The 17645-nt window shown below is 39.0% G+C and overlaps 1 protein-coding gene across 2 annotated transcripts; it reads left to right on the top strand.

Moving 5' to 3' along the window:
• The first annotated feature begins 1761 nt into the window (after positions 1-1761).
• Positions 1762-17425, top strand: arih2 (ariadne homolog 2 (Drosophila)). Of its 2 annotated transcripts, none has more exons than XM_007577416.2 (15): positions 1762-1971; positions 5131-5662; positions 7221-7288; positions 7787-7859; positions 8709-8850; positions 10998-11119; positions 12273-12382; positions 12507-12624; positions 12777-12827; positions 12942-12963; positions 13068-13219; positions 13786-13929; positions 14466-14534; positions 14861-14986; positions 15906-17425. In XM_007577416.2, exons 2-15 carry the CDS (start codon positions 5390-5392, stop codon positions 15975-15977), a joined length of 1542 nt encoding a protein of 513 aa, XP_007577478.1. In that variant the 5' UTR covers positions 1762-1971; positions 5131-5389; the 3' UTR covers positions 15978-17425. The 2 variants fall into 2 exon arrangements, with proteins under 2 accessions (XP_007577478.1, XP_016519224.1); XM_016663738.1 differs by lacking the exon at positions 1762-1971 and adding an exon at positions 2020-2086.
• Positions 17426-17645: the final 220 nt, after the last annotated feature.

Here is a 17645-nt window from a genome sequence, read left to right as displayed (position 1 = left end):
CCATTGTTTTCTTTACTATTTAAAAACTGAAAAGTGTGGCGTACATTTGTTTGCAGACACATTTGATCTAATACATCTAAATAGAATGCAGCACAAACTAGCTGCATTCAGAATTGAAGATCTTTTTGGCCTACGTGCAAAACTAACACTAGATATGACACATAATTACAGTAAAACATGATGGGGGCGTCATCGTCTTACAACCACTGGGACACGGAAGGCGGTCAGAGATGATGACTGCCTTCCCTGAGGATAGATGAAGCAAAAATACAGGGGAACATTGAAAGAAAATAAGTTAGACGCCCTACCAGGCTTGAGAATAGAACAGTAGAATAACAACCGTAAACACAGTCAGTATCTTGAAACATTCAGGACCAGACGATTTGTTTTCTACTGCTTGAACAATAAAAATGAATTCTGGTTAATGTAAGCAAAAGCTCCAGACACAAAAGCCACTGCACACTTTTCTTTTATTGAACTTTCCTTTAAAACCCCGGCTGCTTTGAAAACCGAATACAAAGGAAACATACCACTCTTGTCGAATGTAAAATATAAACAGTTGCAGCATTAAGCACATTAAACCTACCTCCTCAGCAGTTCTGGACCTATTATCTCTGCATTTACTCCAGCTCCTCAACCCCCTCGTTCTCATTTGCAATACAGAAGCACATTAGAGGATAATGCATAAAAAATGGAGGCCTTGCTCCGATACCTTTATCGCCACAAGTGCATTACCTCATCTAACAGAAGAGATACATTAATGTTTCACAGTTTCACTTTAAACTATGGAACTTGTGAAAAACGCAGTGGGCATGTTCTGGGTCTGTCAGATGACTGATTTATGGGCCATTAGTGGCCATGAATGTTCTTTATGGTATGACATCAGGACATTGGACACTGAAGACACCTTCCATGTTCACTCAAGAGCATTTCATGTACTCTGAAGTTTTATGATGTTACACTTGTTTTTGTTGCTGACATAAGTGTGGGATGTGAAACCCAGAGCAGCAGAGCATGCACTTAAAGCTGGAGAAAGAGCGCTTGTACGAACTAGAGTGGCTATTATTACTGTGTTAAATTGATCTGGCTTCTCTTTGCATCTGGACACTCCATTTTCAGTCCAGTACGTGAAATTGCCAATAAATAATTCTAAGTAACAGGAAGTAAAAAAAGGGCTTACTTTTTACCAAGGTAGATTTAAATGTACATTTATAACTAATTATTTTTGAATATGCTTATTACTGATTTTTTTTTTTAACAAGTCATTTACTGTTTTATTACAGACCCTAAAGAGCACAGTGGGAGGAGCTAACTGCTAATTGGCCTTAACTTGGGTTGCTGTGCAGGTCAACCAATCAAATTTTAAGGTCAGGAGTGAGAACGTGATAGTCTCACACACGACGTAGGCAACATTTACAGGTAATATCAAAATAGTTCTAATACGTAATGATTTTTCTTCTCCAAGCAGGGAATAACACTTTTCACTTTTCTTACGCAAATTCTATGTGACTTTTTGTTGTTGTTGTTGTTGTTGTTTATCGATTTGATAATGTTATGTCGTTTTTATTACAATTCAGATAGTTACTTTACTAAATACTACTGATTTTTTTAAAAAAAAGTTAAATCAGTATATTTTATTTTCTTATTTTCTCAAAACATAGGAATTAATGTTTTGACTGGAATTTATTATTGGGTTATTTTGGGATGATATTAATAATAATAATAATAATAATAAAAAAATAAAATAAAAAAAAAACTCGTTCATTTAATCGAGCATTTTAGTGCTGATAAGGCGCTTTAATGCGACCACAGAGGAGTTCCTACAGCGCAGAGAAAAGCGGATGTTACGTTGCCGATAAGCAGCTCTCCACCTTCCGCAAAGCAAAAGAGTGAAAATCGCTGTTTAGGTTCCCCCCACACAGATGCCGTTGTGCGCTGTTACAGCAGGTCAAGCCACCTCTTCTCTGACAGGTAACTGCCGCCTGGTTTTTGCTCTGAAAATGAACGCAGCAGTTGTTTAAATGGACGTGTTTACTCCGGAGCTGCACCGGGCCTTGTTTACATCTCAGTCCCCGGAGTAGAGTAGGTGAGAGGCGGAGGGGAATGATAAGGAAGGGTAGCTACTTCTTGATGTGCTTTTTTTTTATTCTTAACTGAGTAAGCATAACTTGTCGTATAAAACTTTTGCAAGCTCCCCCTCGTAGCGCTCATTGGTGTAACTCGTCGTATTTTGGGGGTTTTTGCATATCGCTACTTAAACTGCTGAACACAACTACAGCACGCTAGCCTGGAAGCTAACCCTGCTAACGACAGAGGCAGCCACTCTGGGGATTTAACTTCAGCTGTTCATCTGGCTCTCTGGTCGGACTAAAATGCCAGTGCCATCACTTTATTAACCAGTTTTCACACTTTCAGTTCCCGTTCCGAACACACCAGCAGAGTTCAGTTAAACCTGTTATCTAACCTGTACGGTCGCTGTGTTACATTAGCCTAGCGGGATGTGTGTCACCCACTTTGCTGACTATTTTTAACTTGGATCGGACGGAATGTGAACGCTGGTCTAAAGCTAGGCTGGCACCGGGACCCGCTGGCTGGCTTCCCCCGTGTTTTCTTTCCAGATTAATATTTGCAAAGTCACATCTGAAGTCCGTTACCAGTTGACCTCTTTAAGATTTTTTTTTAAACTGTGATAAATAATCGTGTATCGAATTTAACCAGGCCACCTGGGCCTTGTGGTGCCTTATAATTCCCATAGTTTTTATTGGGTATGCTTATAAAGAATTCAGTATTAAAGGTGGTAGTCATACTTTTCTCTAAACTCATATAAGGCACTTTATGGTAAATAAAAAAAATCTATTTGTCGAGTTTTCTATTTAGTTCGATATTTCTGGTGTAAAATAATAATTATACAATATATTTATTTAACAAATATCAAAACATGCAGCTAGCCCACACGCCTCTGGTGATGTTGCAAAACAGCTGCTTATTTTTAAGTATGGCCATTTGCATTTCTTGTTTTTTCTGTTTTGCTTAGTAAATTAAGGGGTGTTACTTGTATTTCTGTTACAAATTTACCTTACTTGAGATGGAAACTTTGATAATAAAATGCATGAAGCTTTTTTTGAAGAGAGTCAGAGAAGTCATGTCAAAAATAATAAAAATATTGCTTAGCATTTGTTGTTTTCCAAATAATTTATTCTTGTCCCTCTTGTGATGTCACCCACCAAAATACACATAGAGCAACATTTTCAGTTTTTGACTTTTGTGTGCTTTAAAAGAAATACATTTTTCATGAAATCTATATTTTATTATTCCGCTGCAAGTTATTGTTGGTGTAAAGTTTGTGCTGAAAAAATACACAACTGAGTAGACTCTTTAAGGATCTCTTTTAGTTTAGTATGATCTAGACCAGGCTGTTGAAAACCTAGTTAGAGTGCATCAATAGGGTCAAACTTCTCTTGTTGGAAGCAACTAATGTTCTTTGAATTAAGACCATCTAGTCATCTGGAATCCATAAAAACTAATAACTCAAATTTACAAAGTGCTAGTTGTAACTGAGACCTATTCTAGCTGGTTCTATGGATATAATAACTGAGAGATCAGCTGTTTAGAGGAGAAAGGGATTGATTTAAGGACACTTTGGATTTTAGCGCAATCTGGTATGATTTGTTTGTTTCTATGCAGTTCTTTACTTATTTTATCCACCGCAGCATGTCTTTGGTCTACAGAGGATAGTGTTCATATTTGTGGAACAGCCAAAAAAAATTATGGACTGTGTCTAACACTCACAAGCGTTGCTTAGTTTTTAAAATACTTTAGTCACTTGTTGTTTGGTGCCTTTTTTTTTTTAGTTTCCTCCTCAATGGATTTAGGTTTCGACTTTAAATCATGTGGTCATATTTTTGGCTAGCTAAGGAAACCGATAATAAATTTATGCGCATTGCTGAGACAAAGTATTTGCTGCCTGATCCGTTTCTGTGTTTTTGTCATAGTTAAATATTTCAGATCTAAATTAAATTTCAGTGATGGAAATTTACTCAGGCTATACCTGAGTAAAAATGAAATTCAATGAAATTTATCAGTGGAGAAAGCAATCTGAAACTCTAAATCCTGTATAGAAGAGTAACTTCTAAAGCCAAGCACTTGTGTCACCACTGTTGGTTACAGCCGCCATCAAGCGTTTGCTGTAACTGGTAATGTGTCTTTAATTGGCCTCTTGTTATATCATGATGAAGCTGTGATTGACCACTTCTTTGTTTAATTTAAATAGCAATTAAAATATTTGGGCTAATTACAAACTGCAAGAAGAACCATAGATCACTTTATTAGAACATGACTGCAAAAGGTAGGCTGAAATTTCAAGAAAACTCACACCAAGAACTCCTCTGTCAGTCTGGAAAGAGTTACAAAGCTATTTTATGGACTCTCTAAAGGTGGAAGGTTTCTTTAAGGTGTGCATCTGTTATAAAAGTAATGAAGCATTTCTGAAAAGAAGATTTCAGGGTTTACTGTGATTGTAACGTTACCCTCTGGGGCTGCTTCGGAGCTTCGGGACCACAATAACTTGCTGTACTTGACGGATCCATGAATTCAGCTTTCTACCAAAGCATTAAAATGTTCTGAAGGATACCAGCAGCAAATCCAGATGCGAACAGCTCAAAAACAACTGAAGGATTTTGAGTGTCCTTGTCAAAGACTTGTACAACAGTTTGATCTAAAACATCCGAGTCTGACCGAAAGCACTGTCCGACCACATGGAATATTGTTTAAACTATTTTTTTTACAAATGTACTTTTTTCATGTATATAAAATCAGTTTGCAATTTCAAAAAAATCAAAACAAAAAAAAAAATCAGTACAATTTTATAAAGATGTTGCATTTTTGGCAGTACAGAAGCTCGTTGACGTCAGTTTTCAGCAGTTCAGCAATTTTTAACTTGAAAGAATATCACAGTACTCCTGAAATGTGTTGGTACACCATCTGTGTCTTATATAACCTCCAAACTAGTAACAGGATGTTTGAATATGGAATTAAACTTCATGGACCTCATTGACGGGTCACTTTCCCATTATTTTTGTTACTGTTCTTACTCTTCCTTTGTCTCTAACGGTTTTGTTCCTCTTTCTCCAGATTGCGCCTGGAACCCGTTTTCCAAATGAGTGACGGAGAGTGTGACTTCTTCTGCTTCTTCCGCTGCTGCTGAGCGCGCCCCGTTACGCCTCAGTCAGACAGGAGGGGAGGGTTTCTCTCTCTCTTTACACGCTGACTCGAAGTGGAAAAGAGGAGGGGGCGGAGCTTCAGTCAAGCCATTTCGGCTAGAGCTGGCCCTCTGAAATCCGACAGGTAGGCGGCTCGTCTACCTGTCCGGGTGATTGGCACAATTGACTGAATGTCTGTGGACATGAACAGCCAGGCGTCGGACAGCAATGAGGAAGACTTTGGGGTGAACTCTGAGGAAGACCATGAGGACGACGACGACGACGGAGGAGAGGAAGAGGATCCGGGCGATATCGCAGACTATTACGATGGGGTGGCAAGTGACGTTGAGCAGCAGGGGGCGGATTCCTCCGACCCAGAGGAGTACCTGTTTACCTGTCTGACGTACAAGGAGAGCCAGCGAGTGCTGACGGAGGAAGTGAACACAGTGGCTACTGCTCTGAAGGTACGTTTACCCCGAAACCGGACTAAATCGTTGGGAAAACCTTGCTTTCTACACCAGAGAGAGAACATGAAGTAGTTCTACAACATAAAATGTTTTCCAGCATTTCCTCTGTGAGCGGTTATTGATTGTCGTAGTTGAGGTGACAGTGTGAGAGAGCAGACATTTTAAATTAACATTTGAAACAATCTTGTTAGCGGGTTGCTAGGTTTCTAAAACAACAGGTTTTCTATCTACTTCCTTAAAGAAAAAAGAAAAAAAAAAAGAAACAACCCGTCGATCTTAAATCAGAAACTTCTTAATGGCTGGCGACGTTTCCAAATCCAGAATGTTCCATATCAGAGCCATGTTGAAAGCTCAAAAAGGACAAAACAACAACCTTGCTGCACCCCAGTCCACTCAGCCTTCCTGTTTACTATTTAAAGTGTTGCTCTCTCTCAACAATGTCCTTGAAAATAGTTTAATCTCTGCTCTTCCTTTGAATTCATTTTACGGCGCCTCACTGACTCTAAAATCAAACTAACCAAATCTTCACTCAGTCACAGAGTAACGGCTGCATGTTCAGGTTTGATGATGGAGTTGGCAGTTTGTGTTTAGTTTGTTTCTGCAGCAGTGTTAGAATATTTTCTACATATGATGCAGAATACATTGAGAAAAGTGTGTTTTGAATTACCATTGTTTTATATTAATATTAAGAATAAATGGTTTACTTGGACATGCGACTGTAATATTACTGTTTATACACTGCAGTAATGAGACTTACTGAGATTAAACCCCAGTTTTTCTAACTCTTCTTTCTCTTCTGTTCTCATAATGTTGCAGCTTCTCTCCCTTAGCGATAGCATCTCAGTCACTAAATCACTACGAACTGTACACGTCGGAGAGAGTTAAATTCCTTCCAGTGGGTTCAAATTTAATTGTGGCAATGCAATGTGTGACTGCATGGCCCCTTGATATATAGTTGTCCTCTAAATGTTGCATCCAAGCAGTCTTCTGTGATTGCAGAGTTGCACGCACTGGTATTGCAGCGACCTTTGCAATTCTGTAAACTGTGCTGCTCTAAGTAGTTTTGCATCAATTAATCAGCATTGATCAAAATCGGGTAGTTCTCTAGACTGTTGATTGACTCAAATCACTGATCAGCAGGCGAGAAAGTGAAAATAATGTTTTGTTTACATTATGCGTTGGAACATTAAATGCATTAACACTGAACTCTTTACTTAGTTCACAAAAACATCAGCAAACGGTATATTCAATGATGCATTTTTGCTTTGAGTTTAGTAGAAGTCATATGAAGGTTAGGACTGATCCTTTATTGCAGTGAAAGGCAAGTTATTTTATTCTGAACTTCTGCTCTCATCAAGCAAGTTGTAGAATATTTTTTCTAATCCAATATATCAATATATCTAGCTTTTATTTTGTCGTTTTACATAGACTACTTCTGCAAGAAAATCCTCACAATTCTTTTTTTCTGAATCAAAATCACATGACTTTAAATTAAAAATAACTTTAAACCATGTCTTGTTTTTTTTTTGTTTGTTTTTTTTTTTTCCCCTTGCAGGTTTCACCATCAGTAGCAAAACTGATCCTGGTGCATTTTCACTGGCAGGTTTCACAAATACTGGACAGGTTTGTCTCTTCTTCTGTGTCACAATTCATAGATTTATTTATTTATTTTTTGATAATAACTGGTTGTTAACTGGCTCATCTTCCTCAGTCACCAGGTTCTCTCAAACCTTTTTGTTAGTTTTTTTTCCATCTTATGTTCCTCTGATTTCTCTAGAGTATCATTTTAATTTACATAGTGGCTCTTCTGACTTTGTTACGTTGATTTTATTGGTTATACTGCAGTTAGTGCCAAAGTGCAGCTGTTAAGGACTTTCTAAGATTGTATCTGTATTAATATATAATGCTGATAAATTCCTTCACAATAATTTTGACGTTTAAAACTATCACAAAAATGATATTTCACAACATTACACGGAGAGATTGACTTTATAGTGGTCACACTGCTTTTCAAGCATTTGTTCTAACCTGTGAACAGAGAGCTCTGTTCTGTTTTATTGATGTTTTTCCTTTGTTAAATTTCCCTTTCAACCTTTTTTTTTCTGCCCATCTTTCTGACAGATGTAAGTCCAGCTCTTCTCAGCTTTTGACAGATGCTCTGGTCCAGACCAGCAGCACATGCAGATTAGCCACAGTGAGTACAACTTGTTTCTCTTGTCCAGTGATTGACAGTGGGGTTGGTGGCATTTTATTGCAATATTTTTGGTACTATTGTGATAATGATACAAATTAGGTTTAACTGTATGGCTGTGATTGCATGGCACAGCATTTGTAATGCCACAAACCCAAATACTATTGAAAAAAATTCCCATTTTAAATGGCTTTGTTCAGGATGCCACAGTGTCATATCACACAAAGTATCTTCATTCAGTCATGTTTTCAAATGTACTGATATTTTTTTGATGCTGTCGTGAAGCAAACAGTTGAGAAAATGGTAAAAATGACATTTTTTTAAAAATTAATTGAAATTTATCAAGACAAAAATGAATAAGGTTTTTTTTTCTATAAATGATGTAATAAATGCCCATTTTTGGGTCATCATTACACTCCCTTTCTTGTATAGTCAGATGTACAATTTATTGTAACGGTTGAACAATTGGCCGTTACTCATATTTGTCAACTTCAGCTAGATTGACCCTGGCTTGGTTGTAGAAGTAATAGTAATAGTAAAGTAGCTCAGAGATACCAGGTTATAAAGCCGCAACAAGAAGAAGACTCTAGAGGTTTTCAGAATCTCTAGGTGTTTAATGATCCAATAATTGATATAAAAGGAGAATCTATTTTCGTTGATATGTCCATAAATGTCAGAGGTCCATTGTAGCTGTGAGAGGACGAGAGAGAGCAATACTTTCAACAGGTAACAGGAAGGCTAAGCGGAGCGGATTAATTTGCCATTCATGAAATAATTACTAAAAAAATAAAATGTATTAGGTGAGCGCTACTGCGACTGCTGTGCTTACTTATCTTCCCGTGTGTGTTTCAGGCCGCCCAGTCCCTCCAGTGCGGTGTGTGTCTACAGGTTGTACGGAGAGACACCCTGCTGGCTCTGCCCTGTCAGCACTCCTTCTGCAAAGCATGCTGGGAGCAGCACTGCACTGTGCTAGTCAAAGACGGCATGGGAGTGGGTGAGTGCTGTTCTCTGAGCGTGTGTGTGTCTCTCTCTCTCTCTCTCTCTCTCTCTCTCTGCCTCTGCCTCTGCCTCTGCCTCTGCCTCTGCCTCTGCCTCTGCCTCTGCCTGCAGTTTTCCCATCTGGTGTTGCAGTAGCCCAGTCATTCTGGTTGTGTTCCCGGGTCAGAGGTTAGGTTATTCAGAGCACGCACAGTTTTAGTTTTAATATCTACCCAGCAGCCGTTTTTATTTATGTATTTATTTATTTATTTGCTGGCTGAAGGCTTTGCAGGTCCTAGATATTTCTCTACAGGTTTCTTCATAAATATGGAGTCAGAATATCTTAAAGATTTTGAGCCTTTAGAGGAGATTTGACAAGGCCCATCTGGATTGAGGTTTACAAGTAAAGCATGCGGTCGCAGCAGGCTCATGAAAATCAGCAAGTGTGTGAGAGAGTGCTTGTGTCAGCAACAAAGCAAATTAGTGTGTAGGCGTGTGTATGGATTGGTTTAAAGTTGCTTTGTGTTTGTGTGAATAATGGGGAGAAACAAAAAGTCATACAGTTTATCAGAGTCACTTTCCTGGAGTTGTGACTCCACTAGTTCTGTTTATGATCCTGTTTGTATGAAAAATGTCCCTGTGCTTCTTTTTAATGACCTCTCTGATAAATTCAGCCGGTAAAGGTCAGATGACTCTGTGTTGGCTGCAACAAGGACAGATTTAAAATGACCTCCAACCCCAGTCCAGTGTTAACAGTAACAGAAACCAGTTTGTTTTCAAACCAAACACAACAGCAGGGATTTTCCAGATTATTAATCAGTTTTACTTGGTGTTGCTTTTACACGGCATTGTGTCCAATCAGTGCTCTCTACAGTAGCAATTCGCTTTGCTGGCCTATTGTTTTTTATCTTGGAGCTGACTCTGTCTGTTTTACATAGGCAGTAAGCGCCTTGCAACCTTTTCATATTTTTTAGATTTTTGTTTTGCACATAAATATCTGACAACTATATTCTGCATTTTTAATTATTTCTATAATAGTTTATGGGACCACCTTTTCCTGGACATACAGCAGCTTTTTACCTTCAACAAACACTTCTGTCAATTGTTTTTTTATTTTTTCAAATTGATCTCAAGCTCAGTCTGGTTGGATTGAGACCATTTGTGAGCATCAACTTTTTTTACATTTTGGAATACATCTCTAGTCACCATCCCTTCATGATATTGTCTTGGGAAAACGCAGCGTCTTCAGTCAGAGGCCTCTTCAGATTCGCTGTAATACAGACCGCTACAAGAAATCTTTACTGCCAACAGCCATCACTATCTATAATAACTCTGAAAATTTTGAATTAATGAGTTACAACAACATTTAATTTCCCTTTGGTAACAGTATTTTTGAATTTAATTGAATTTGGTCTGTACTTTGACTCGGCCATTCTAACCCCATGATATGCTTTGATCTGCACCATTCCATTGTAGCTCAGGCTGCAGGTTTGGGATTGCTCCTCGGTTTGAAGGTGAATCTCAGCTCCCAGTCTGAACCTTTTGAAGTTGATGTGAAACACTAAGTGCTTTTCTAAATCTGCATTTATAGCTATAGAAAAGTTTACATTGTTTTTTTTTGTTTTTTTTCTGAAGACAACTGACGCTCTATTTTACCAAGAGTAATGAAGTAAAATGAGCTGATTAGAAATGCGTATCACACAATGCTATTTAGCTCAGTTTGAATTTCTCTACTACTTCACAATTATAGATCACTTTGTGTTGACCAGTCATTTGAAAATGCTAATAAAATACACTGCGTTGGTTCTTGATTCATTGCCTGTTTATTTTTAGTTTAAAAATACCCTAACTTCTTTCTGTAGGAAAGGATTTGTAAAGATTGTCCCTTGTGGATGCTAGTTTAGCCACGTATGCTCATTCTGACCTGATAAATATCTGAGTTACCTGAGGAAAAAACAGCCAGACTGGCGGTATCAATATGTTATTGTTTGAACCTTCAGTTTTCCTGTTAACCGGAAAAAAAATTGCCTGTCCTGTGTCTTATTATTATTATTTTTTTCTTTCCCTAATAGCTTCAAAAAGACTGAGGGTCTGTGGAAAGCGCTGCTCCATGTTTTCTCACCGAGAGCCTCGACATTTCACCAAACACGTTTGTGCTTTCAGGAATCTCATGTATGGCTCAGGACTGTTCCCTGCGGATGCCAGAAGACTTTGTCCTCCCGTTGCTGCCAGGAGAGGAGCTAAAGGACAAATACAAACGCTACCTCTTCAGAGACTATGTTGAGGTGTGTTCGTCGACCGTCTGACGAAGCATCAGCCAAATGCATCAGTTTAGCAACATTTGTGTGAATGTCGAAATTCAGCGGGCTTCAACATTCACACAAATGACGGCATCTCGCGAGAGAGGTTTGTGTTGAATCGAGTAGGGTAAAATGTTCACTCACTCCAAAATCACTTTCTATTTTAATGCCTACAACAACTATTGACTGCATTGCTTCCAACAATCAGATGAACATCTAAGGTTATGTTCACTTAGGAGGCAAATATGACCCATATTTGGCTTTTTTTGCCGCAGCCTGAATGGCCCAATTCCAACCTATTCATTAAAAAAAAAAAAAAAAACTGTGCCACTTCCATATGTGGTACTAATTCAGATACACATCTGTTTGTTTTCAAAGTATCTGCAGTCTGAATGGTCATGTCGCATTTTATCTTCCTACGTTATTCATATGAGACATGCGGCAAAATTCTGCTCCAGAAAAAGCCAGACGTGGTAAATCCAGACGTGGTAAATCCAGACGTGGTAAATCCAGACGTGGTAAATCCAGACGTGGTAAAGCCAGACGTAAACACTGGCTGAAAATTACGATTATGAACTTATGAAAGAAGTTTGTGCAACTAAAGTGAAAGATCGCAATTCCACCACTCTTCCCTCTGACTGCACATCCAGACAAACTTCTTTACAGAAGTTGCAGTCGATGTTCTACAAAAGACCATTGTTATTAGTTCTGGTTTTTTGTACGTTTTCCTTCTTATGATTTTGTGACTATACTGTCAACTCCCAATTCTCATAAAACGTTAAACTCTGTCCATAAATGTCTCCATATACTATTTATTCCGTAAAAAAAAAAGTGTTGCTGTGATATCAACGTTCTTCTTCTGTGCATGTGAGGCACTTTGGGCTCATAAACCATTCACACATAAGCTTCACTGCACTTTAATTAGTCGTAAGAACAACCACGCAAAAAAAAAAAAAGTAAATCTGGTTTTAGCAAAAAAGATTAAAAAAAAAAAATCTGACCTGATGTGTAAAGGAAGCCTAAATATTAAAAACATCCTGCTAGAAATGTTCCCTTCTTAGACCTGGATAAACCGTGAAATCAGTTTTATTAAAATATTTTAAAGAGTTTCTCTTGACTCATGTTTTTTTTCTTTCAGAGTCACTTCCAGTTGCAGTTGTGTCCAGGAGCGGACTGTCCCATCGTCATCAAGGTGCAGGAGCCCAGGCCGCGCAGAGTGCAGTGCAGCCGCTGCAGTGAAGTCTTCTGGTACGACGCAGACACGCATATATGTCGATTGAAATTTGTGAATCTTTTATTTAAAAAAAATGTAAATCCTGGAATCTAAATTGCTTGTCGACACATTTTCGGCTAAAATGCGACTTTCTTCCAGTTTCAAATGCCGCCAGATGTACCACGCGCCGACAGACTGCGCAACGATTCGGAAATGGCTGACTAAATGCGCAGACGACTCGGAGACGGCCAACTACATCAGCGCACACACTAAAGATGTACGGTCGCCACACACAAAGCTTTGTGACCGCTGCGTACTTTGACGTGCAGCAGATGCTTACTGTGCTCTCGGAGTTTAGAATAATAACTGAGGGCTTAGGTGTTTCTCTGTAATAAAGAGCCGTTTTTTTTTGTTTTTTTTTCCTTCCAGTGTCCGAAGTGCAATATCTGCATCGAAAAGAACGGAGGGTGCAATCACATGGTGAGTACGGAAAATACTTCTGACTCCAGCCAAACACTTTAACCTCTGTTGAGTCTGACTAATAGAAGTAGCTGATTTTTGGTTAATTTCTTCCCTTATTTTTATGTCTTTCAGCAATGCTCCAAGTGCAAACACGGTGAGTTTTGCTTCTCAGACTTTCACGTCTTCATCCATCACTCATACCCCCAGTCATTTTTGGATGCATCTGGAGTCCATTAAGGGTTATTTTTCTGCTCAAAGATTTCTGCTGGATGTGTCTTGGAGACTGGAAGACTCATGGCAGTGAATACTATGAGTGCAGCCGATACAAAGAAAACCCTGATATAGTCAACCAGAGCCAGCAAGCTCAGGCCAGGGAGGCACTCAAGAAATACCTCTTCTATTTTGAGAGGGTAAGATGTTTTTCTTTTTTTTCTATTTAATCTTTTATTGCTCTGAATGTCGAGCTCAGCTATAAATACAAGGGCTTAAAAGAATTCCAGATTTAAATCTTTCTACTTTATTTTTTTTAATGTATGATTTAGATTTTTTTTTAAATTTAGCTCCTCAAATAGGTTTATGATTTATTTAGTCATTTGTATGGAGAGAGCTGCAGAAAACGGTGCAGCCTTATTGGATTCAGGAGTATCCAGATGAAAGAGAATCATGTTTAATGTTACGTTTTGCTGATGCTGCTTTGTTCACACCCAGTTCTGGTTCTGCCTCTCCAAAGCCTCTGATGCTTCAGCAACTTACAGTCCTGGAGCACTTTTAGCTTTTTATAGTAACATTTTGACTCTAAGAGAAAGTTCTCCTCAATAAAATAAGGTGGAAGGAAAAGCACACTGGAAAAGCTTTGAGGGCCTGATCTACTGTTTAGTTTTTTTTTTTTTAATCTTAACTACAGATATATTTCATAAGTGAGATGCCATGTTTTATATTCCCGTTTATTTATGCTGGCTGTTTTTTGTGTAACAAGTGGGAGAACCACAACAAGTCCCTGCAGTTAGAGGCTCAGACGTACCAGAGGATCCAGGAGAAAATCCAGGAGAGAGTAATGAACAATCTGGGAACTTGGATCGACTGGCAGTACCTGCATAATGCTGCAAAGCTACTGGCTAAGGTACGAATGAAACACGATCTGATTGGATGGTTGGAAAAACAGCAGGCATGCAAGGTTGCTACAAAGACTTTTAGTCTGGACTTTAATTTTAGTGTTTTCTTCGTCTGGATAAATTAAAAATAATCGATGGAAAAACATTTGTATTTGTTTTCTTTCCTTTCCTCCTCTTCATTCTTTCTATCTTTCCTTTCTTTCTGCTTTGTGTCCTTCTTTTCTTCCCTGCTTTTCTTTTTTCCTTCCTCCGTCTAACATTTATTTCAAACATAAATGTGTTAAACTGACTCCTTTGTTTGAATTGAACTCGGTTGTTTTGTTCTGCTGCTCTGTATATGAACTCCCACATAGCGATCAGCAGAGAAGAGAGTGTTTCTCAGGTTGCTACACTTTGTTCCTTCGTTTGCTATTCTGTTCCGACTGGAGGCTTTATTTAGGACAAAGTACACACACCATCAAAGCTTATGTCAGTAAATTTAATTGTATTAGCTCATTTTTAGCTTTTGTTGAAATGACTAGGATGAGTTTCCCTTTGTTTCCAGTGTCGCTACACGCTGCAGTACACCTACCCTTACGCCTATTACATGGAGTCTGGGCCGCGCAAGAAACTGGTGAGAAACAAACCTCTACACAGTCAGTTTTACAGATTTTCATTGTTCAAATGTTTTGGTTTTTAAATTATGTGAGCTGACCTTTACGTGCACAAAAACACACCGGATTCCACCATGTTTGTGATGAAGCCAAAATGGGAATTCGTACAGAACAAATGAAGATCTAGAAATGATAAAAATTGCATTTTCCCTTTTTTGACTTTACTTTATATCAGCTGCGATTCAACCCTGTTACCATTTTGGCTCAATCTTATCTTACGTGAACTTTGTGTCAGTTAGAGATGGAGCCCTTCTTTTAAGCGGAGATCTGTTTCTGTCCTCCGCAGTTTGAATACCAGCAGGCGCAGCTGGAAGCAGAGATAGAAAACCTGTCATGGAAGGTGGAGCGGGCCGACAGCTACGAGAGAGGAGTGGTGGGAGGAGAGGTGGAGCTCAGCGCCAGCGACAGAGGGGTGAGTTCTCACCGGAGGGGAGCGCACGTTAGAAATCTGTGTGTATGTTGCACCATAACCTCCCTCCATTCATAAAATCCATCATTTCACCCATCATGGCCTAACCTTCTTAATCTGAAAATGTAGTGAAAATGTTTGAATTGACCATATTTCTTCCATATTTTCTTATCTAAGAAATAGCAGTTTAATATTTTACCTTAGATTTCTCATGTCGGTGACGAAGTGCTTGTCGAACATTGGAGTTACTGACAAAACTCACTGATAAATCCACTCTTATTGAGAAATGTATTCTGGATTTGGACACAGACACAGAATCCAGCTCCACCATTGTGTTATTTCTGTAACATGCAGATAAAAAAAACAAACTCGACTTCATAAAGACTTCCAGAACATTGGAAGAAAAATGTAGAGATGTCAGAGAAATGCAGAACTTTGAGTCTGGAACGGTGTGGAGTTTTGTTAGAAGAGATTTTGTAGGAACCCCGTACATTCAGACCCCTTCCCTCTGATGCCTCTAAATAAATTCAAGTGCAAATATTCGCTTTCACAATACACCTTAAAAAGGTGGCATTTCATACAAATGCAGGCCATGTACCATTTTTGCAGTTCTCATGTGTAAAACATGTGAAAAGTTAAGGGTACATAAAAAATTGCAGGACACTCTGGTCATTATAGCATGCTGATGACACATGCATAGTTGTGGATAAGCTCTTACCATCTGGTCTGAGTCTACAGACGTTGTGTCTGATAAGTTGATTAACACAACTTTTTATTGTGTGCTTCTGTTTGTTCTTCTCCTTGTAGACTTATTAAACTCTCCAAATAATTTTGACCCGGTGGAGTTTTGGGCCACGACCCAAAACTCCGCCGTGGACGGTGTGTGCCGGTGTTGCTCAGCACGTTTTTCTTTATTTTTCAGGATCTGGAGAATCAGATGCACATTGCTGAGCAGAGGCGACGCACGCTGCTGAAGGATTTCCATAAAACCTGAAGCTCCATTCGCGACTGCAAAGCACCAGCGTCCTCCCTCCTTTTCTTTGTTCCTCGCCCTCCTACCTTTGCTTCCTTCCCCGATCAGCCGTTGTTGCGGTCACACTTTCCCCGCCTCCCTCACTCTGCCTCCCCACACTGACTCATTCGCTTCCTTCGCTCCGCCTTTCCCTCCTCTCACCGCCATGACGCTGCAGGGTCACAGAATGTCACACTAGTTTCACTCCCTTCTTTCTCATTTCATTCCCCATCTCCTTCGATATATTTGACACAACGTCTGTTGTGGTCGCACTCGTTTCAACACGTCCGGTCTGATCTCGTGGGTCACCGTTTGAGGTTTGGTGTCTGAAAACAGAGTAACATTGCTTTGACGTAAGCAACTGCAAGCAGCGTGTTGCCTGCTGGAGATTAGGAATCTTCCTGAGTAGCTTTTCCTGTGATGGTGGGATTATTGTTTGAGAAGAGCAACTGGAGTAGAAGCTTGGGCTATTGAGTAGAGGAGGAATAGGCGGCAGAATGATCTCATTGTTTTCTTTAAGGCAGCAGTGCAACCAGTGGATCTGTATTTTGTGGTTTTTTTAATATAAACCTGATTGATATACAGGCACCTGTTAAGTCTTGCACCTGTGATAGTAATTTGATTTGGACATTTTAAGAACGGATATTGTCTCATGTGCTGCAAAATAAGTCATGGAAATGATTAAAATAATTCCTGAAGATGTATTTTCCTGGTTTACATCAACTCGTACAACTGTTAAGTTGTAAAAGAAAGATGCTTCCTACTTTTGTTTTTCTTTTTCTTTTTTTTTGTTCTTCTTTACAAACTGTTCTCAGCACCCTACTTAATATGCGTAACTTCAAACCAAATTTAAAAGTAGTAATATTAAGGTCCAGAAGAATTGAATAAGATGTAGGGATTTGGACGGCAGTTTCTTTGAGTTGTCGCCGCCGATGTTTACCTTCATTAGGTGTTGCACCATGACCTGACCGCAACACGTGAGGTAAAAACCGAGATTTGACCTCCTTCCTTAACGTCCAACATTTAAGTGTAATCTCATTCGCATTCGTCATTCACAAGCGCTACAGCACCTCCCGCCAACTTTCAGATGGCGCGCGCACGCCAACGCTCCCATGTGCAAACACTCCACTAAGAAAACATTTGCTGTTAATTTGTCCCCCCCCCCTCCGTTCTCCTCCCTCCCTCCCGCCGCTCCGTCTCATGCTCTCTCTTCTTATTTTGTCATCCCAACGTTTTTATTTTGCCGTTTTCTGTTTTCCTTTGGCTCATCTTGCTCACCTCTCTGAAAAAATGGCTGTTGATAGTTAGATCATTTAAAAAAAAAAGGGTAAAAAAAAAAAAGAAAAAAATACATAAAAAAAATTTGCTGTAATTTTCAACGGTTGTACATTAATACAGAAATAGAGTTACTGAGAGTTTTTAAAACCGGACTACGTCTCTTGTGTGTTCATTGCACTTGCAAACACTGAACAAGCATGCAGCACACAAATTACACACGTTTCAGAAAAAAATCTTAGGTTTGACAAAATTATTCATAGGTGGAATCTCGCTGTAAAATAAGAAAATATATATATTTTTGCAAGATCTATTTTTATTATTATTTTTTTACTTATAATAAAATAAAATAAAAAGTCCACTTCTAACGTTACC

This window comes from Poecilia formosa, unplaced genomic scaffold (genome assembly GCF_000485575.1).
Source record: "Poecilia formosa unplaced genomic scaffold, Poecilia_formosa-5.1.2 Scaffold440, whole genome shotgun sequence".
NCBI classification, from domain to species: Eukaryota; Metazoa; Chordata; class Actinopteri; order Cyprinodontiformes; family Poeciliidae; genus Poecilia; species Poecilia formosa.
Note: the sequence above shows the minus strand (reverse complement) of the source record. Positions and strands in the feature narration are given on the sequence as shown.